General features: G+C 36.7%; 2 protein-coding genes across 2 annotated transcripts; both read right to left on the bottom strand.

The window, feature by feature from the left end:
- Positions 1-4,527: 4,527 nt before the first annotated feature.
- On the bottom strand, positions 4,528-5,118 carry LOC113326182 (pectinesterase inhibitor 5-like). Its single transcript, XM_026573955.1, has one exon. It carries the CDS (start codon positions 5,116-5,118, stop codon positions 4,528-4,530), a length of 591 nt encoding a protein of 196 aa, XP_026429740.1.
- Positions 5,119-6,373: 1,255 nt separating this feature from the next.
- LOC113326682 (BTB/POZ and MATH domain-containing protein 3-like) lies at positions 6,374-7,174 on the bottom strand. The gene is made up of 3 exons (XM_026574370.1): positions 6,953-7,174; positions 6,600-6,876; positions 6,374-6,471 (listed from the first exon to the last, which is right to left on the bottom strand). The coding sequence occupies exons 1-3, from the start codon at positions 7,025-7,027 to the stop codon at positions 6,374-6,376; spliced, it is 450 nt and encodes a 149-aa protein (XP_026430155.1). The 5' UTR covers positions 7,028-7,174.
- Positions 7,175-22,749: the final 15,575 nt, after the last annotated feature.

Below are 22,749 nucleotides of genomic sequence, written 5' to 3'. Positions count from 1 at the left end.
AAATATGGGTTTGTGATTTGATTTACAAGTCGAAGGTTCAACCTAGTAGAAGTGTATGTTCTTCGTTTGGTTTTTTATGATGTATTATGGGATGCTAAATAAGGATGAATGGGATTGAATACATATATACTTCTTGAAGGGTATAAGTAACCATACACCATAAAGAATGGGTTATAAAGTTTATTGAAAGGGTGAGGTCTAGATGTCTCGTGAAGAAGTAAATATAGCAGCGCTTCGAAGTTACACGAGATGTTATATGTTTTTATATTTATATTATCAAATAAATGTATAAGTATTTTTTTTATGGCTTGCACGTAATATCAATAATGTGCCTGATCTCAGAAACATGTACCACGATAATATGTCCATTCACATGTATTCTGGGCGAGTATGTTGGCCTATTTCACAGCCGATAATGTTTTTCTTTTTTTATCGAATAAATATTTTAATCAATACTAAATAAGATTACACCTAGACTAAGCAACGTTTAAAAAGCAAGTGGGTTGGAAAAGAATTTTTTTTTATTCCTTATATTAAGGAAAATTGGTTGTAAAATAGGATAAAGGATGTCTTCCCCATTGCCACATATGAAGCTGACCAAGTGACCATTGGAGAAGCTCTAAGGATTTAATTTTCATAGCTCCTTTGAATGGGATAGACATAATTTATAATAAAAATATAAAAACACCCTTTTGATAACTAGTCTGATTATTCTTTTAACTTTTAAACCTAATTAACAACAAAAAATTAAACCAAAAAGAAAACAAATACAAATCTCCTCTTCCTTTTCTTGCTCTCTTCAACTCCTCCATCGCCTCTTCTTACTCTTGTTTTTTTGTTCAACGACGATTTTCAGCCAATAGTGACTTTAATCAAGTAAGAAACGGAAAACCCACATTTTTCTGGTGCTTTTGATTGTATGTATAGGTTAATTTTATTTCTGCGTGGCCTCTGTATGTATTTGCAGGCTTGTCGAACTGCTCTTCGCATGTTAGAAAAAAATTGCAGAGTAGTAGAGGAAGCTAGTTCTGTTTGTGATCTCACTGACATATCAAAGTGGAGGGTAATTTTTGTTTTTATGTTTTATCATGATGACATACACATTCTCACATGTGAAGGATTAGCTGTTGTTGCATCTCCTGTTAGGAATCATGAAATTAGCGAAGAAAAAAGATGGTCATTTTTAGGTACGTACCATGAACACTTTCATGTAAAACATGTTGCTGACAATTATCGCACGTTGTTGTAGAACAAGCTAAAAGTCTTCCTTGCGCCTTCTCTGCATGGCATGTGCTACACATCTTTTAGTCGTCATTTCACAAAATTGGATAAGCTTCAGAAGGTAAATTATTGTGAAAACTACTACCACGCCCATTTCTCAAATTTTTTACACTAAGAAACCCACGCTCATAAAAGTTTAGGCGCGCACCCATTTTCTGGGTTAAAACTTCCGTCACACCCATAATTTCCGAAATTGTTTTTCTTCTTCTCGACTGTGAATTGATTCTCTGGTTCCAATCGTGAGATGTTGCACTATTTTCCTAGCCGCCGGCCATGGATTCGATGGGTATTCACCATAGATCAAGACCTCTCCCTGAAGCCGAGAAGAAGAAGGAAGAACATAGTGAATTGCTGGCGTTCTTCTTCTTCTCTACTGTGATAACAAAAGTCCAAGAACCGGTAAAAAGAAGTTGGAAATCGATGATGACCAAAAACTGTAAGTTCTACACTGTTTTCTCACTATAATGATTGTTTATTCAGTAGTTTGCATTTGAATATCTATAATCTAGAATTTGAAATGACTAATTCGACTGTTTATTTTGAAAGATGATTAGGTCGTTGTTTTTAGTATCATCTGGACTTCTCTTGTTATCTTCTTCTTCATCTCAAGGAGGAAAATCCCCAGTTGATTTTGGTATTTATTAATTTTATATGGGATTACCATTTTGTAGTTGGATTTGAATATATATGATCTTGGGTTTGGAATGACTAATCAGGATTGTTTAGTTTTTAGGATTATTAGATTTTTGTTATTGTTATCTTCTTCCATCTGGAGGAGGAAAAATCCCCAGTTGATTTTGGTACTTTGTATAAGATACCTTTCTGTAGTTTGTATGGATAAAAATTTGTTCAAATTTTGAATATGGTGATTCAAGTTGTTTTAATCTGCAGCTTCAAACCTCAGGAATATGAAATAGTCCTTCGTTTTGGATGTGATATGTGATAAACGTGGAAATTACATCTTAATTTATGATAGTGTTTTATTTTAGTTGTTGGTGATGCTAACTCTTAACTGCATTTGGTTCTCCCATGTGCTAGTGTCATTTGATATTGCCTTTGCTTATGCTTAATGTCATTTGATTGTGTGTAGGTGTGCATTCCACGACAAGAGGGTGTCTCCGGAAGTTAGTGGGGATGCTCTTGGTGACGTATGTATTACTGTTCAAATGTTGTTGAACTACTTTTAAGTTTGCATCTTAGTTTCCAAATGCATTTTTTAATTTTTATTTTTTCCCAACAGGAATTCAAAGGATATGTTTTTAAGATTATGGGAGGGTGTGACAAGCAAGGGTTCCCAATAAAACTTGTTTTCAATGAAGATTTTGAAATGAATTTGAGATTTTTATGAAACTCTCAGCCGTGAATTGAGTTGGAGTAAGCAATACTGGATGAGTTGTGAAGAAGGTTTAATTGCAGATGATGGTGTAAATACATGAAAGAAGATGATGGTGTAAATACATGATTTTGACCAAGATCCCCCGAATAACTGAAAGATAATGGTTTGCGTGGGAGTTAATGAAACATGAAAGAAGATGATGATGTGGTTATGACTGCATAACATGTCATTCAGTCGAGAAACTGTCTGCATAACATGTTATGCATTCGTGAAAATGGATGCATAACCTGTTATGCATCTACAAAATTTGTTGCATAACTTGTTATGCAGTCCAGAAAACCTGCATAACCTGTTATGCGTCCGAAAATATGGCTACTATAATGCATTATGCATCGAGAAAATAGATGCATAACCTGATATGCATCCGTAAATATGGATGCATACTGCATTATGCATCAATTTTTTATATGTACGGCTAAAATCAACCAAAACAATGGTTACATAACTTGTTATAGATGCATAACTTTGTTATGCAGATACATAACTTGTTATGCAGCCGAAAAATGGTTGCATAATTCGTTATGCGTCTGCAGAATGTGTTATGCATCGTTTTTGGTGACTACATAATGGTTAAGTATCAAGTTTTCAAAAAAAATCCCTAAAATAAGGATCACCTCCAATTTTTTAGTTAAAAACAAAAATTTGATATTCTTGTTTGTACTCGTTGCGTAGCTCTTTTAAAAAGATTTCCAATGATATAAAATTTGTAAAATTCTAAGGCGCGGATTTTTAGATATGTTATGTCCAAGTTGCGCTGCCGATTATACCCCTGAAAAAGATAGTATGCATAACGAGTTATGCCTGAAAAGATAGTATGCATAACCAGTTATGTATTCATTCATATAATAATTTCATATAATTATGGGTGTCACGGTATACAAAATTAATTGTGGGCCTGAGAACGAGAATATTATTTTTTTTGGGTCTCCCCCTAATTTCCCCTTCTTGCATTAGCTGTAGAGGTGAGTGGGCTGCTGGAAACTCATAAATTGGCAGACCACCAGACCGTCCAGACCCTATATGTGATTTTTTTTGTAATTTTTTCTTCACATAGCCCATGTACAAGAGCTGCAAAATAATTTTGGATTTTGGAGATGGACGCTGGTTTTTGTAGAATCGGTGCTATGGAGACTGAAATTTTTTAGTTCCATCAAACAGAATCCGACATCAGATTTTGCTTCAATTTTTATGTGGAGTTTGCAGACTCATAGAGTAAAAATGGTTCCTCAGTCTTTTCAGTTAAGGATATGAAAATTTTCATTCACATGATATTTGCAATTAATTCACATTTGTTCCTGGTTTGAGTATAATGTCAGCAGGACCTTGGTAGCCAGGAACATGCAAAGCCATAAGAATCTCAGTGAGAACCTCCAATTTGCGTTCCTCACTGAAAATCGTGATGGTAGTGCACTCCTAACAAGGGAGAAACGCGCTCCAAACAAGGGAAAATCGTGTCACTTGAGAGAAGTTTGCACATGTTCAAAAACTACAACAACAGATGCAAGGTACATAAAGCTGCAGCCTCTGAATTGAGTCCTGCCATGTTTCAGGTATCCTAGCCTGCCAATTCCGTTAGGTTAGAGGCTAACAGTTGATATCTCCAGATAGTTGCATCGTGTTGCTCTGCTTTGGCGAGTTTGTTTGTCATGGAAATAGTTTGTATCAAAATATTTTATATTCAAGCTTCTACAATTCTTAAAATGTTAAACACAACCGATCTATTAATTGAATCACCTAAGAATGCATATAAAATTGTAAAACAGACACTACTTGGGTTACACATAAAGTTAAACAATTACTGCTACTTAAAAGACAAGAAAATCAGTATGATGAAATTAACATTGGGATGATCAGTTGAGCTCTGCTGGTAACGGTTTGAATAGATCCATCTCTTGTAACTTGCTGCTTGGGCCGATGATATGTTGGATGACAGCATACGTAAGTTCGACATGTTTGAGCAACAGATCATAACTCGCTGTTAAAGGTGATGTACGAACAGGTTCAAATTTAAACCCATTCTCACAAACACTAGCCTCAAACCATCCTTTTCTTAACAAATAGAAAATATCATAATACGATTTTGCAACCCCAGAATCATACGCTCTTTGAAACCAGAATTGTGCATTAACATAGTTCTCTTGACAAGAAATTAACCGTTCTTTCACTACAGAATCGGTGACGGTATGTCGTAGAAAGGTAATGTTGTTGGAAATATCATGAACTTTTTCAAGCGTTAATGGAATCGTTATAAGCATAAGCCCATCGATATCTGCTGCTGCAGTTCCTGGATCTCCAATCAGAGTCTGAGAGCAGAACTCGGAGTCTTGTTCATGTTCGCAGATTTTGTTAATCTGCGTGACGTCGACCGCAAAGACGGAAACTGCTGCAATAGAAAGAACTAGAAGTGATAAGATAATGGATGATAGGCAATGAACTCCCATATTGTTTATGCAAGCCTAGGGTTAGGTTAAATTGATCTATATTTAAGCACTGGTTAAGAATAATATTTTAGCATATCTTTGCCATAAATATACTCACTATGTCACCATCACCAATTCAAATTACAATTGTTTCCTTTTCTGTTTTATGCGACAATCATGGGTGTGCATTAAAGGATTATTTTTTCATTCTTTTTCCGAATAAATTGCATAGCGTCTAGGCACAGAGAAAGTCCGTGTTCATCGAAGCCATCTCGACTCAAGGAAAGGGCTTTACCTGCCCATCTCGGCACCTGTAACCTGTTTATAAAATAAGCAAGGTATCATCGAGTTACAAGTGACCACATTCTCATCTCAGAATGCTTATAAGATCCACACCGACATAAACATTAGATTCTTACCCTGTAAGAGAAAGTACCAGACTTAATAAAGACCATGTCAAGCAATTTAGTTCGAGGAAAACCCGGGTTCCTCATCGAACCCACCAAGTCCAGTGAATACAACGCTAAAGTTGAGTCTAATGACTATGTCGGAGGCCAAGAATTATTAACTGACCGCTCATATATGTTCTCATGGTTTTGGAGTTTGAAAGGAATTTAGTAGTTTTTTTGCAGTATGCATGGACTACAGAGACATTGCATTTCGTTTATGAGGGTGTGAATCCTGCAATATTACTCTTGTAAAGATCGTGCTGTGCTTAATAAATGATAAAATATACCGTTGGTCTAGTTTGTAATTCATGGCCATTGTTGCTTATTTATTAATTACTTTCTCGAGATCCATACCATTACTATTGAAGTTCATGGTTCTAACTCACCTCGAATTTTTTCTTTTTATGAAAGTGATTCTCCTTAGACCTTACTAGTTCCGAGAGTAACTCTTAGCTATCGAACAACCTCAAAACCATCTAAATTTCAATCAAAGTCGACTGCAACTTATAAACCCATTAGTTATATCAGAAATATCTCATATACTATAGTGGAAAAATGGTGATATGCATTGGTCTACGTAAGTTTGGCACAGAAGCTTGAAGGTTCAGAAACAATTTTTTAAGACAAAAACACTCATTAGAGTATGAGACCAAAAAGTAATGACTAGTAAAAATTTCAAGGAAACCATCTTTAAGATATAAAAACGACAAAAGAGAATACAAGGAATATGGTACGAATATGGAAGTGTTTTTGGTGTAGGACGATCAGCCTGCAGTTGGTGTTGCTGTTGTTGTTTTCGACATTCCTTTCATACAATGTAGTAGGCTTCAATTTTTATTTAGCACCGCACTAGCCTTGAACAGATCAATCAATAGCGTGGGAGAACTCTTGGCCAAATCTGCAAACCCATCGGATTTCATAACATCTACAAGTAAAACATTTAATGGGTAAGAAAAATATATGTTTAGCCCAAAACTGGACAGACACACTTGGTACTCTTCATAAACCACATAGCTAACTAATTACTTTCTGGAGGTCTAAATTAACACTTACCTCCGGCATTTTCCGGTTTCGCTGCAAAGATTAGGCAGGCAGTTTTCAGTTGCAAGCATTGGTATTGGTCTGCCAGAATCAGTGCTGTTGCCACATTATTTATAGTTATATCTTCACACAACTTTGCCTCACACATGAGTTTCAATCGAGCAAGATCAAAACGATCTACTGCAGCTAACAGATATTGTGTAATCGTAGTTGAAGTGCAAACAAAATCTGGATCAGAAAGATCACGTGCTTTAGGAAATTCATCTGAGTACAAAAATAACAACACGGCCTGCAACACATCATGTAAGTTTAAGTTAGCAGGACTTTACTTATGAATCTAATATATGAATTGTTATAAGCCTTACCTTAAAAACAAAGGGATGAACATCTTCAATGGCTACTATTTCCATATCTGGATTACCCGCTAGTCCAAAAAACATAGCTCTAAATACAGGAGATCGAGCTGCTAGAATCGACTTATGTTGGCGCAATGCGGAAGTGTGATGGGTTTATGGAAATGAAATTAGGGAAAGAGAGGTTGGTTAATTGAAAAGTGAGTCTTATATTAATTTGGAAATGAGAAATGTTACAAGGGGAATTTTTAGTGTAGCACTTTGGCTCTCTATGTTTATAAAGAGGCACTTTGGCTCTTACTACTCTAGCTCTCACTCTCACTCACTCTCAACTCACTTGAGTTTTTGATTGTTTTTGGATGATCCCAAATGAACACATCAAGTGCCTGTTTATAGGCTTCATGACCAACTACTTACTTCTCTAGATAGTTCTATCTAGACTCTTCTTTACACTCTCAACTTAGATATTACAAGAAAATTCTAGAGAAAAGAATTCTCTAGATAATACTTGATGTAAAGAAGGCCTAGAAGATTCTAGTATTGGGTTTTACTTAGTGTAGATGATTATTTGGGCTTTACTTATTGGGTTTTCACAAATTATGTTTTTAACACCCCCTCTTAATTTGTGATGTTAAGTTTTTCTCTAAAATGATTAAATTTGTCCATTGTGACGGCTTTAGTGAAAATGTCGACATTTTGTTCATTTGTTGGACAGAATTGGAGCTCGATTTCCTTGTTTTCTACCAGTTCTCTGATGAAGTGGTGTCGTAGCTCTATGTGCTTTGTCCTTCCGTGGAAGACTGGATTTTTTGTCATTGCAATTGTAGACATGTTGTCACAGTAGATAGTTGTTGGATGATTTTGTCGTTGTTGTAGGTCGGTCATTATTCTTCTCAACCATACTGCTTCACATGCTGCACTTGTCGATGCTATCTACTCTGCTTCGGCTGACGATAGTGCCACCGTACTTTGTTTTTTGAACTCCAAGAGATAATGAATTCCTCTTATCTTTTCGTTTATCTTTCTCAGAATGTTGGTCTCTTCTATCTTCTAAATCTTGGTTGTTTCCTATTTCGTGCTTCTTGGATTACTTTCTTGTTCTAACGTCCCCTCTCTTTGTTAAGAATCTCATGAATTCTTGCCGTTTTTAATGTTGATTTTCTCTCTTGCTTATCAGTTCATTCTCATTTTTGTCCGATTTATGATCTTCTATTTCTTTCTACTTATTTCTTGCAGCTAGTGGATCATCCACTAGTTAAACTCTACGTAATCTTAAGCCTAAAGCTCCCTCAGCCCCTTCGTCTGCTGTCCTTAATTTCCCTATTCCATATACTCCTCCCCACAGGCGCAGGCCTACAATGCCTCCCACTTCTTCCGCTACCACCTCTACTAGTCCGGCTCCTACTACTTTGACTGAACAACCTACAATCTTTATTCTGTCTGCCTTCACTAGATCTGATTTTTTTTATGCAGTCCAATAGTTGCAGATAGTAATACTTGGCTTCGCAACTTACTTCTTGAGCTTCATCTACCTCTACGACGTGTCACTAATGTATACTGTGATAACGTCAGTGCAGTCGATATGTCCGGTGATCCGTTTCAATATCAACACACCAAACATGTGGAGATTGATATACATTTCGTACGTGATCGTGTTCGTATTGGTGACATTCATGTCTTACACATCCCCTCGGAAAATCAATATGCTGATATCTTTACCAAGGGCAATCCACCACAGTTGTTTACTCGTTTCCATGCTAGTCTGAGCGTCTGTTCTTCTCCCGCTCTGACTAAGGGGGTGTAATAGATTAGATATTATGTTGTTTCCTTACTTAGCTTTATTCTCTCATTAAACTGTAGTATTCTCAATTATTGTGAGATACTCTTTGATATTATTCTGTCATATAATAACGAATGCAAAAGGGAAAGCTCTCATGGGAGTTTAACCATTATCCAAGACTTTTGTTCCCATACAAAAAACATAGCCTGGTGTGCTTTTTCGGTCTTCAATAGAACCTGCCCAATCGCTATCTGTGAATCCAATTAAATCATTGTCTTTTTCTCTTGTATACTTGATGCAAAAATTCTTTGTTCCGTTTATATATGGAAGAATTCTCTTCGCAGCGGCATAATGTAACTTGCTTGGCTCGCTCATGAACCGAGAAACAATGCTGACTGCATTGACGATGTCTGGCCTTGTATTTGTTAAGTAAATCAGTGAGCCGACTAAACTTCTAAAAAAGTCGGGTCGACTTTAGTCGCTCCATCATTTTTGACCAATTTCTCATTGGTACCCATTGGAGTTGCAATTGGTTTGCAATCCAACATGTTGAACCTTTTCAGTAAGTCTTCCGCGTATTTTTCTTGGGAAATGAATATTTCTCCTGAAGATTGTTTTAATTCTATCCCAAGAAAATATCGCATAAGTCCTAAGTCTGTCATCTCATATTCTTTCATCATCTCCTTCTTAAATTTTTCTGTCATCTCTTGTTTTGTACTTGCATAAATTAAATCATCAACGTAGAGACAGACAATTAGGAAGTCCGTACCTTGTTTTCTTATGTAGAGGGATGGCTCACTTGGACTTTTCTCGAATCCATTATCTCGGAAATACTTGTCGATTTTTCTGTTCCATGCATGCGGTGCTTGTTTGAGACCATATAGTGCTTTGCAGAGACGATAAACCATTTTTTCTTTTCCTTTTCGGATATATCATTGAGGTTGTTCAACGTACACCTCTTCTTCAATTTCTCCGTTTAGGAATGCCGACTTTACGTCCAATTGGTGGACTTTCATTTTGAGTTGAGCTTCCAAGGCTAACACCATCCGGATTGTTTTCATGCGAGCGACTGGGGCGAATGTCTCGTTGTAGTCAATTCCTGGTTGCTGGGAATATCCTTTTGCAACTAGCCTTGCCTTGTGCTTCTGAATCGAACCATCTTCGTTGTATTTTGTCTTGTAGACCCATTTTAGACCAATTATTTCTTTGTCAATTGGCTGATTAACAAGCTCTCATGTCTTATTTTTTCTCGATTACTCGCATTTCTTCGTCCACGGCGTCTCTCCATTTTTCTTCTTTTGCCGCTTCCTCATATCTTTGAGGCTCTTGTGCTATAAATTCACAACTAGATATTTCATAAATATCTCTTAGGGAACGCACCTTTCTAGGTAGGGCACTTGCTTCCGATGAACTTGGACTTTGTTGTGTTGGAATAGGAGACCTCGGGCTTGCTGGTGGAGTACTTTCTTCTTGATGTGGCTGATCTGGCTCGTCTTCGATGAGTAGTGGAAACTCGTAGTTGTCTGGTTCCTCATTCCAATCCCAGGATTTGAATTCATCGAAGATAACATCTCTTGAGATTACCAGTTACTTTGTTTGTGGCTTTAGAAGTCTATAGGCTTTAGACTCTTTGCTGTATCCGATGAATATAAGCTTCTCTCCTTTTTCATCGAACTTTTCTCTATGTTGGGATGGAATATGTGAGTATGCTACGCAACCACAAATTCTGAAAGAAGTTACCTCGGGCTTTTTCTTATGCCAAGATTCATATGGAGTCTTGTTGAGAACTTCCTTTGTTGGAGAACGGTTAAGGATGTAAACCATTGTGTTGACTGCTTCTGCCCAGTAGCTATTGGGTAGCTTCCTTTCTTTTAGCATACTCCGAGCCATTTCCACGATCGTATGATTTTTCTTTCCGCGACGCCGTTTTGTTGTGGAGTGTATAAAACGGTAAGCTCCTTCTTAATACCGTTTTCTTTGCAATAGTTGATAAATTCATTAGAAGTAAATTCTCCACCACGGTCTGTACGGAAAACCTTTAGTTGATGACCACTTTGCTTCTCTGCCAACGCCTTGAACTCTAGGAATTTAGTGAATGCCTCAGACTTTTGCTCGAGAATGTACACCCACATCATCCTTGTATAATCATCAACGAATAAAAGAAAATATCTTCTGTTGTTGAGTGAGGTTGTTCTTTTCGGACCGCAAATATCGGCGTGCACCAATTCGATGGGCTTTCTTGCTTTCCACGATTTGTTTGTAAATGGAAGTCTATGAAACTTCCCAAGAATACAACCTTCACATATTTTATCTCCACTGCTGATATTAGGAAGACCAATTACCATGTTCTTAGATTTTAGAACCTTCAAGGATCTGTAGTTGAGATGCCTGTATCTCAAATGCCATAGCTTGCATTCATCTATATGATTGGTACTCATTGCACAATTTCCAATTGATGGCATAGATAGAGGAAAGACAAAATTTCCTGACATTTTTAGTTTTTCCACCAATTGCTTGTTAATTTTATCATAAATTGTGCATTCTCCGTCTTCGAAATGTAGTGAGTACCCCTTTCTTATAAGTTTTCCAACACTTAATAAATTTTGAGCTAGGCCAGGAACATAAAGAACATCAGATATGTATCGAGTTTTACCTGACCTTGTACGTACAGATATAACCCCTCTTCCTTCAACATTTCCGAACTTTCCATCTCCGAGTTTGACTGGTGGAATCTATTGCTCCTCCAGTTTTACGAAATATTCTTTGTTTCCTGTCATATGGATGCTGCATCCGACGTACCATATACCTTGCGCTTCTTGTTGCGTGGTGAGGCAGGAATAAAATACTTGATTTTGAGAATCATTTTTCTCGGAATAGTTAGCTTCGTTGAGCCAACAATCTTTTTCCATCTGATTTAATTTATCACACTTGGTGCACTTGTACTTCCAATTTTCAGTTGCATGGCCAAACTTTTTGCAAATATTACATCGGAGATTTGAGGAGTAACTTTTTTCGTACCTTTGGTTGTTGTTATTTCTATAAACTCCTTTTCCTTTTCCACGTCCACGGTAGTAATTTTTGGGCCCTTGGTTTGATGTCGAGCCTTTCTCGTACTGCGAGTTGGATGATGATCCCCCTTTGTAGCTTTCTTTTCTGGATTCCGTATTTTTCTTTTCACTGAAATTTATTTTTGATTGAAATGCCTGCTCCAACGGTTGCTCCATGAACCTATTTATTCTTTTCCCGTGCGCCTCGAGTGAACCCATTAATTCATGTACCGAGAGAGTCGACAAATTTTTTGATTCCTCAATAGCAGCGACGATATGATCAAATTTGAAGGGTAAGCTTCTTAATATCTTTTCTACCACTATTTTATTTTCAATGGTATCTCCATAACTACTTATTTGATTTACTATGCCAGTAACTCTTGAGAAGAAGTTCTGGATAGTTTCATTTTCTTTCATAAGTAAATTATCAAAATCTCGCGATAAATTTTGTAGTTTAATGGAGATTATCTTTTCTGATCCTTGGAATGCTACTTTTAGAATATTCCAGGACTCCTTTGAAGTTTTCGCCACCGAAATTCGAGGAAAAATAGCTTTGCTTACGCCCTGTTGTAGAAAGAATAGTGCTTTAGCATCGTTCTTCTTATTTTCCTTATACTCCTTTTTTTTCTGCATCCGTCCATGACGACATAGTTTCTGTTGACTCTGGTACTTTATAACCTTCTTCTACAAAATCCCATAGGTCTTGTGAAATGAATAATGTCTTCATTTGTAGACTCAAATAATCGTAACTCTCACCATCAAAAATTGGAATTAGAGTTTGGGCATAATTGGAACCTTGAATACTTTGGTTGATTGCCATGGGTAGAATTTTAGGATTACTGGGTTAAGTTGGCTCTGATACCAAATTTGTTGGCGTAATGCGGAAGTGTGATGGGTTTATGGAAATGAAATTAGGGAAAGAGAGGTTGGTTAATTGAAAAGCGAGGCTTATATTAATTTGGAAATGGGAAATGTTACAAGGGGAATTTTTAGTGTAGCACTTTGGCTCACTATGTTTATAAAGAGGCACTTTGGCTCTTACTACTCTAGCTCTCACTCTCGCTCACTCTCAACTCACTTGAGTTTTTGATTGTTTTTGGATGATCCCAAATAAACACATCAAGTGCCTATTTATAGGCTTCATGACCAACTACTTACTTCTCTAGATAGTTCTATCTAGACTCTTCTTTACACTCTCAACTTAGATATTACAAGAAAATTCTAGAGAAAAGAATTCTCTAGATAATACTTGATGTAAAGAAGGCCTAGAAGATTCTAGTATTGGGTTTTACTTAGTGTAGATGATTATTTGGGCTTTACTTATTGGATTTTCACAAATTATGTTTTTAACAACTTATGGGCTTTGAAGAATTCATTGCCAACTTGAATAGTAATGTCAGAACCAATTTCAGATTCCAGCAAACTCTTGAGTTTCTGTCTCAAATCTGATGGAGGTACGGGAATAACATGATGTTTCTCCTCCTCAACACGAGTTTGCCATACTCCGACCGTACAATGAATGCTAAGACAATCATCCCTGAGATAGCTTGAGGTCTCCAACATCGACCTCTTCATATATTCTGGCCATCCCTTGAAACTAATTCATATAGAAACGCCATTTATGCACTAGGTCAGTCATGGTAAAAGAGTTGTTTACAAATATTTATCAACGAAATAGGTAGTAAATAAGTAAAAAGAGATGGGAGTCCAGAATATCTCCATCTCCATGTCTGGAATACCAATCTTCGAAAGAAACTATAGTGCAAGCAGAACAACTAAGTCTAATTGTAAATTTTGATACCGGCGCATACCTGAAGTTTATTGGCATCACTAGTTCTAAAGTTTGGATGTGAGTTATTTATTTATTTATTGAGAAGAAGATGGTGACATTGAATCGGGTAACTTGCTGTAGCTATAATCGTTTGTGCAAAGAGCCTTTGTAAGGCAAGGAGGAAATTACTAGTCTACGTACTATCCTAGTTTAGAAACATCTTGAATTACTCATGAAAAAGCAAAGGATTCAATATAATTCCAACAAACGTAGGAATCGGAAAACATGTGCATACCAGTTATCGGTAAAAGTTTTTGGAGATCTAGTAAAGTAATGAACACCATGTTTCCCTTTTCCGGTTTGGTCTAGTAATTTAAATTCAAGCGTTGCCGTGACTTCTCCAGGGCTTACTAACTTCAGGTACACGGCTATATAATCCTGTGCAGCTTCAGTAAGTCCATCTGGATAGAAAACTATAGCCCAGTCGTGACCACCAACACTGGATTAGGCACTAGTCAACTATTCGCCAACTCCTATTCCCTTTGCTAGAGAATATGCTTCGACCTAAAACACATGACAACCTTTCACAGTCTCACAAATCCACCGTGACGACGACGACAACATCTCTTCATCATCATTAGTATAAACCAAGGAAAAGGATAGTAAAAAAAAAGATGTCTTTCAATGGATTTGTGACTATATATGTCTCCTGATTCCAGCTGACTTAATTTTGTGGCTAGCACTTTCTAACAACGTCGATCTTCGCAGACTTTTGACGCAAACTTCTGACAATACTGATTGCAAGAGTATCTGACATAACCAGACTGCTAGAACAAAGTATAACCGGTTCGTCACTGATCAGGAATCTTCCCTTTTACGGTTTCACCGTTCTCATTTTGATGTAAGATAGATTCCATTCGGTGGAATTACCTTATGGGTATATTAATTATATGTCCCTAGTTTTAACATCTTACAAATATATCCTTATACAACAATAAGTATATCCATACTTTTTAATAACCTTATCCATTTAAAGTTAGATTACCTAAATACCCTCAACAATATAATATTTTCTTGTATTTCAAAATGGAACAAATTTCTTCCTCTACTACTTCACCCGTACCACCACCACCATCACTACTAGGACCACCTCACGTCCACCACCACCAACATTTAACTACCATTCCACCACCACCGTTCAACGACCACCACCTACCAACCACCACCACCACTAATATTCCACTACCACTCCACCACCATTGCACCACCACCACCACTGGCGCCACCACCATCGGCGCCACCACTAGTCCGCCACCACCACCACCACTGATGCAATCAACACCAGACCGCCGCCGCCACCACCACCACCTCCGCCGCCACCACCATTTATGCAATCACCACCTCCGCCGCCGCCACCCACCCACCCACCACTGGTTTAGGTATTTTGTATCAACAACATTAGTTGATCCAAAAAAAAAAAAGGATCAACAGCATATGTTGATCCAATTTAGGGATCAACAACAGTAGTTGATCCAAAAAAAAAAGGATCAACAACATATGTTGATCCAATTTAGGGATCAACAACAATAGTTGATCCAAAAAATACCATCAACCACCATTAATAATCCATAACAGCAACCACCGCCGCCACCATCGGTTCAGATAATTTTACTGTCGATCCAACTGCAATGGATAAACATCCACTGTTGATCCAACTGAAATGGATAAACACCCATTGTTGATCCAATCATACAATGACATTCATCACTCCATAATCAACAGCTTCAGTTCCATCGGCACCAACCACTACAGTTTCATGTATCATGTATCTGACAGCCATCCTGCAACCCGATATCATTTTATCGCAACCAAACAATTTCTCAGTACCACCATCTCACTCTAGCTGCAATCTGCTTCCTTCTTGCAAATTCAATTTCATAACCTGTAACACCACAGCTTCCATTGCAGACCACCAGTTCCTAATCAAGGCCAACAACACATTCTTCTCTTGTTCATCAACACAAGTTACAAGCCTAGCCATCTCAATGTTGAGACAGCACCGCCAACACCATTCTACTGCCGCAGCAACAACAACCCTTCACCTGCAATTCATACACAGACCAATTTCAGATTCTCGGCTCGACCGCATTGTCACAGCAAACTGAAGCTCCCTGCGACAGCTGCAACTCAGCCCTACATAGCCGCAGCTTCACCCCCATTATCAGATAACAACCACCACTGCCTGCATTCATCCCTGCAGTGTTCATCTACTTGCAATTCCAGCTCCAACCCATTCTGCATTTCTACTCGACTGCAATACCAAATTCAATCCACAATCACCAGCTCCTCCTACTGATTTCTACTGCACCTTCTTTATAGCACAAACCATCGTTCCTGGATCCAACCCATACAGATCCATCTCATATTTGTATTCTTCTCGGATTTCTCAGCAACCCATCTCTTCTTCCATCTCTCTGTGTTGTTCACAGTTCAAACAACTCAAACCCATTTGCTCATTCATTCAGCTTCAGACCTACACAACCACAATTCCTTCCATCCCACCATCAGTATCATACATGCGGCACAACCTCAAACCTATAATTCATCTTCTCAGCCCGCGTTAGCCTGTAACAACAACTATTTCATTCATTGCATCCATTCTTCAACCGGCCATCACCTGCAACCATTGCCTCAAATACCAGCAGAACAACTTCTTGGACTCAAATCCATCACCAACATCTTCTCCATCCATGAAATGAACAACAACCCTTGCAATCTTCGTCTGCAAAAACACCAACACAAACCCATCTTTGTATATTCATTGTTTGCTTCATCACAGAAACAATCCAAATCATTTCCTCTCCTTAGCAGCAAACCCTAACTCAGTATCATCTCAATTGTTCTTCACTTCCGATGAAATTAATCTGCAGAAACCACCTCAATATATCTCAATTGACCATCCAACCCTAACTGAACCTTTGCCATATCCAGAAACTTTATGAATCGATCACAAAACCATCATCTTCATCAGCTGCAACTATCAGCTCAAAAATCCCTTCATTTCAACTCATTCGAATCCTAAATTTCTCCATCTGAATCTTCACAAATTCTTCCATTGAACCCAATCGATCTCCACTCTCGTCTCTGAATTCCTCTCTCAATCTCCTCTTCAGTTCTAACGAAGCCGCCATCTCGGTTTCATAATTTCAGACAGTGTAAGAAAATCAATCTCAATAGATTACTTAGGAGGTGGCGGTGGTGTTGCTGGTGGTAGGAGGTGGTGGATCGGACGAAGAAGATGGTGGTGGCCGTAGTCGGAAGGAAGAGAGAATATAAGAAAAGAGAAGATTGATTTCATTTGGTTGAGAAACTTTAAACAAAAGAGGGCAGATTTGTTATTAAGATTAAATTTTTCTATAAAAAAAAGATTAGGGATATAATTATTGATACATAAGGATATTTGTGTATCGTATGAGAGGGAGGGACAATAATTCAATTTCCACTTATCTTATTGACCCATGTGATAATTTTGGGACAATTGAGATGTTTCTAAACATATAAGGTTTCATTAAGGAGTTAAACCTAGTCATGCTCTTTCTTGATGGACAGTCGAGATCTAAAGCTAAAACCAAAACTCTAGGAACTTGGTTCTCTCTTTATCTATAAAAGAAACACGGTACCCATAATTATGGTGTTTAAGAAATTACTACTCATTACAGCTAAGGTGAAAAGAGAGAGACAAAGACCTCCACAAGGTATTGCCTCTGCTACAAAGATGATCGGTACCGTAACACATATTGGTGCTACCAGGTATTTCGTATAAACTTCTCTTGAATATCTTATAGTGTGATTATCATGAAGTTAAACGATCTTATAATTAATGATCTATAAATAAAAACTTATACAAGTTACCCATCTCCACGGAAAAATAAACTAACTCTCACTTTGCTAAGTAATTATTATTATTATTATATACTCGGTATCTACTTATAGAAATCTCTGATTTTTTTCTTGAATTTATTGATGACGGCTATTAGAGACTTAAAAAAGTACTGAAATAATAAAAAAGACTAGTCATGACACTCCTTATATCTTTGTCCCATGTGATAAATTTGGGCTAATAGAGATGTTGCTAAGCATATTAGTTGTCATTAAGGAGTTATTTTCTAATTATGCTTTTTCTTAATGGACCGTTGAGATCTAAGGCTAAAACCAAACTCCCAGGAACTTGGTCCTCTCTCTACCTATAAAAACAACACAATACCCATGAATACGAAGAAATTACTGCTCATTCCGGCTAAGGTAAAGAAAGAAAGAAACCAAGACCTCCATAAAATATTACCGATGTTATAAAGATGATCAGTATCATAACACAGATTAGCGTTACCAGGTATTTCGGATAAACTAATCTTGCCTATCGTATTGTATGATTATCATGAATTTCGAAGACCCTATAATTAATGATCTATAAATTAAAATTTATACAAGCCACCCATCTCCACAGAAGAAAAACTAAATCTCAATTTGCTAAGTGCTTCTTCTTCGTATATGCGTTATCTATCCATAAAGACTTATTTTTTTCTTAAATTTATTGATGACGGATATCGAAGCCTAAAAGTATTGAAATAATACAAAAGACTAGTCATGCCACTCTTGATAAGTGTGATTCTAGCGCCTTTAGTTAAGTGAGATTTACTCCAAGAAACCAACCTCTTATCAAAACTTTCTATGGCAGCATCCCAAATAGATCTAGAGTTATCCTCTGCACCTAAGAGAAGTCCGACATACGACATTGAAAATTTGTTGACTAAACGACCCAATTTTTCTGCCCAAATATAAATTAGTGGAGTATTAGTGTATTACCAATTCCCATAATCCTAGTCTTGGAATTATTTACCCTCAAGCCATACTCCATGTAATCCCCGAGTTTCGGAACAGGGTCGAACTCATATATGGAGATTCAAACTCGAAGCGTTACAGGTCGGAAACAGATTTATGCATTTAACTCTTCTAATTTACTTATTACAATAAACATAATTTAACCTTTCTAAAATAAGTTACACATATGAATTCTCTAATCATCTTTAACAACATTTTCAACAAAAAATATTATTTCAAATTACGTTTTGAGAAATACAAGAATACAATGCAATCAATAAATAAGCTAACTTCTTAGTTCCACTTCCATGATTAATGAAATCTGGAAAAATGTCAATTGGGGTGAGATGACAGCTGAATAGAATGCACCAAATTTTCTAAAGATGCGGAAACATGATCATTTCGTTAAGTAAAAACATATAACAAGAAACACATTACTACTTCAACGAATCAATGACATATTCAACAATCACATTACCAATAGTCTTTCTAATAATTTATCTTATTTAGATTCTATTTGGAATTCACAACGCCAATAATATTTCCAACAAATTATCTGAATTTAGATTCAACACATGAGTTCATAACACTAATAATATTTTCAACAATTCAAATAATTATATTTCGACACATGATTCAAAAATTAATATTATCACCAACAAACCATGAGTTCACGGTACGAAAACCTTGGTTCGTGCACCCACCTATTGTTTCCCGGCACAGACAGCTGTAATCGGTGGTCACGACAATAGTTCCTATCGGGATCATACCCATTTTTTTTATAGGGGATCATTACCCATTTTACTTTCGTTATCTGGCACGAACAACTGCCATCAATGGTCAGGAATACAAGTTCCTACATGGAGATGATTACCTATTTAACTCTCGGGGATCATTTCTCACCGTTAGCATGAAAAATGTTCATCTAACGGTAAGACATGAAATCATTTCGAAATTTTAAATCATTTTCACAAACAATTCAAACAAATCATTTTATAATATGATAAACAACATGTATTTCTAACAAACACATTAACTGCATAATGTTATATTATAGGTTTCATGGTGATGGCTTGATCCGATCGTCTTGAAATTTTATACGAACAATTTTGACATACTTATATATAACATATCCAAATATAATAGCAAACCAATGGTTCAAAAATAACTAATTAGTTTTATACGATAATTCTAAAACTGAGCAGATAACATCATGTTATCAAAATATTCACAGTCATATTAATCTGAAAGGGAGCAACTCCAAAGTACAACGAAAGATAAGATATCTATTAACAACATTCGTTAAGAATTCAAAGCATTTTAACATCATGAAGACTGCCTAAGAACATAAAAAAAAAACTGTCCATAATTTCAGAAATCATTGTCTATATTTACGGTGGATTATCATTTTAACCAGCGATACCCAATCATGTTATCTATGAATAGTAAAAGCCTGATCACCAAACAAATGCGCTTTAGAATAACAAAAATGTCCATTTGCACCGTCTATCTTTAAATCCCATCTTCTTCAGGATCATCTGTAAATACTCCCAATTAATCGTAGCCAAATCCTTTTCTAAATCGATCTCAATACATGCAGATTGCTCCCTCATCTTGAAATCCATGATATAAATATACTATCAATGATTTGTCTGCCATCCATATAAACATATTATATTTCCTAGACAAGCTTGGGCATTGGTGGTCTTACACCATGTTTGTTTACTTCTGACTTATCTGAATCATCTGGATACGAATCGTCTGGATCTGACTAAAATCTCCAGACACATCAAGATCTATCTCACTACGTATCTTTTAAGTCAGATCTGACGCATCTAACTCAAAAATTAGTGAGTCACTGATTTGTTCCTATGAGGCAATGATATTTTGTTACCTGATTCAAAAATGACCCCCGAGAATTAGGTCTGAGTCAAAAACCAAGTCAGATCTAATTTAAAATAGAAAACAAATGATCTGACTTTCGGTTCGCGGCGAGTCCGGTGTTAACTTAGATCCAAATAGTGTAAGAATGTGAGTTACTATATATGCGTTTGGCAAAGACCAAGAATCAGCTTTCTTTTGCCCGTGGTGAAAATGTTGTTAATCAGGACTAATCAGCTTTCTTTTCCCCGTGGTGAAACTGTTGTTAACTAGGACTGCGTGAAGGAAGTTCGGAAATTTCGACGTGAGTCTGATTAATCAAATCTTTCTTAAACCCGAAATGGAATAAGATGTCGGCGTTTGGCATACGCATTAACCACGCGTCATTATCCTGTGAACGTATACAAATGAGTCCTAGGGCATGATTCAGTGTTTCTCGTGATTTGTTTTTGATGCTTCTGTTCTTCAAGATAACTACACGTGGAAGATAAGCATTTTACCCCGACAGGATAAAAGTAGAAAATCTCTAGTGGTGTTTGACATAATCAGTCGCCTCCACCAAACCCACTGAATTAAAACTTCCGACTCTCTAGTCTCTCCATTTCTTTTTCCATCATGAATTCCACCATCAACCCACTGATTTAACAAGTGTTTTGTTATTTAATTAGGAGACCCCTCAATCTCATTCTACAATCTTGAAATCACCTTTTAACTTTGTGTCTTTGTCAGACATTTTTTACTTTAATGGCCCAAATCTGTTTTGTCTGTATGAAGATCCCAATTATATTGATATATCTACTTAGTTCATCATTTGCTTATATCTTCCTATGTTAACAGTAAAAGATAAGTAGGAATGTGTACGTCGTTCCTGCAGCAGCAGCTGAGATAACCTCTAATATGTCAGATCATCTTGCATTGAAATGTAAAACAATGCGCGACTAGCGTTTGGCAAAAGTTCTGAAATAACCTTTTTGTTTCTTGAACTACTTAAATTAGTGGGTTGAGGGTTTTGGCCAATGCTTATGAAATGTTTGAGAGGATTGACATTGAAAAATTCAAACTTAGTTGCAGCAGCTAGTATGTTATTGGCTTTGTATAGGAGTCCCAGACGAAAGAGGGTGGTTCACGAACATATGAAGAGGACTAGAGGAGTGCATTCGATATTATCCACGATGGTTATTGTCTTATTGACATGTATTTTGAAAGTGGATGTTTACAGAAAGCATTTAAAGTCTTCAATGCGTTAATGAACAAAAGAAATTTCCTCATGGAATTGTCTTGTCCCAGGAAAGCTGCCATAGAGCTCTTCAAGGTTTCATATCAGGTAAGAGGTAACCATACAACTTACTTCCACTTTTGATTTTTCACTATCCTGAGAGCAAATTGATATCAGTGAAAGTGGATCAAGTATAAAAGAAATTACCAAGTTTGAATACTTTATACATCACCATGACTTTCTTAATCTTTAGCATCATCACATCCCAATCAGCAGTAAATGGTCGAGAAATTTTCTCCACAAAACTTTTTGGTGGAAAATATGTATAGGGACACTCATGGGTATTTGTAGAACTGAGACCTCTTTATTGTTCAACCAACAGTACAGCTCAATTTTTTCGGGTTGCAATAACTGAGAAGAGAATGCAATAATTTAATTGGTTTTGTGGTGCAGGTTGATTGCAGTACAAATGGGACCGTAAAATTGATATCACGGTCAGTAGATTATAACCCGGTCAGTTTTCATTTTAATTACATGAATAATACCACTAGCTACAAAAACCTTTAGATGCTCTTAGAATGCTTAATTTGGTTCTCTTCAAGCGATTTACTCAGCAGAATATGCAATTCATGTCAGTTTTTTTGTTTTTGTTTTTTGTAACAAATGGTCTTCCCTTTGATAATTCACTTTTATACCTTTTAAGTAATAATAAAATAATAAGCATGTCCATTAAAAATCACAAATAGCGAAGTAGTATTTTTCAGAACATGGACGGATTCAAATCCTTTTGCTGGTTTCAACTCATTATCAGGAGTTGAGATTTCGTCATACCATAGTAAGAAATATCAACACCCGTAGAACAAAAGACGTAAAAAAAGGGGTACAAGATAATCTATTGCTAACATTGCTTAACAAACGAATTAGGAGATGCAACAGTTTATAGCATGACCCAATGGAGTGTAGAAGTAGAATATTATTCGCGAGCAGTGATTTTTGTCAACTTTGGTGTACAGTGAACGAATTAAAGTAAGGATTGGACCACACATACTGACCTGTTGGCAACAAAACACTTGGCCCCATGAGCTCTGTCATTCACCAGCTTTTAATAATTAATAGTGTGGTTGAAAGAAGTCCAATGGACGGCAGAAGGTAGACAAATATTTTATGGAGAAGACTCATTTCAATATCTTTAAACCAACTACTCATCTTAGAAGAACTTATCTTCTGCTCTCTACT

This window comes from Papaver somniferum, unplaced genomic scaffold (genome assembly GCF_003573695.1).
Source record: "Papaver somniferum cultivar HN1 unplaced genomic scaffold, ASM357369v1 unplaced-scaffold_10, whole genome shotgun sequence".
NCBI lineage: Eukaryota > Viridiplantae > Streptophyta > Magnoliopsida > Ranunculales > Papaveraceae > Papaver > Papaver somniferum.
Note: the sequence above shows the minus strand (reverse complement) of the source record. Positions and strands in the feature narration are given on the sequence as shown.

Bases quoted from the DNA above. Each gene is read 5' to 3' on its own strand.
- LOC113326182 (XM_026573955.1), bottom strand. From the start codon at position 5,118: ATGGGAGTTCATTGCCTATCATCCATTATCTTATCACTTCTAGTTCTT.
- LOC113326682 (XM_026574370.1), bottom strand. From the start codon at position 7,027: ATGTTTTTTGGACTAGCGGGTAATCCAGATATGGAAATAGTAGCCATT. The intron at 6,877-6,952 runs GTAAGGCTTATA...GATGTGTTGCAG, and splicing joins TTCATCCCTTTGTTTTTAAG to GCCGTGTTGTTATTTTTGTA. The intron at 6,472-6,599 runs GTAAGTGTTAAT...TTTTACTTGTAG, and splicing joins GAAACCGGAAAATGCCGGAG to ATGTTATGAAATCCGATGGG.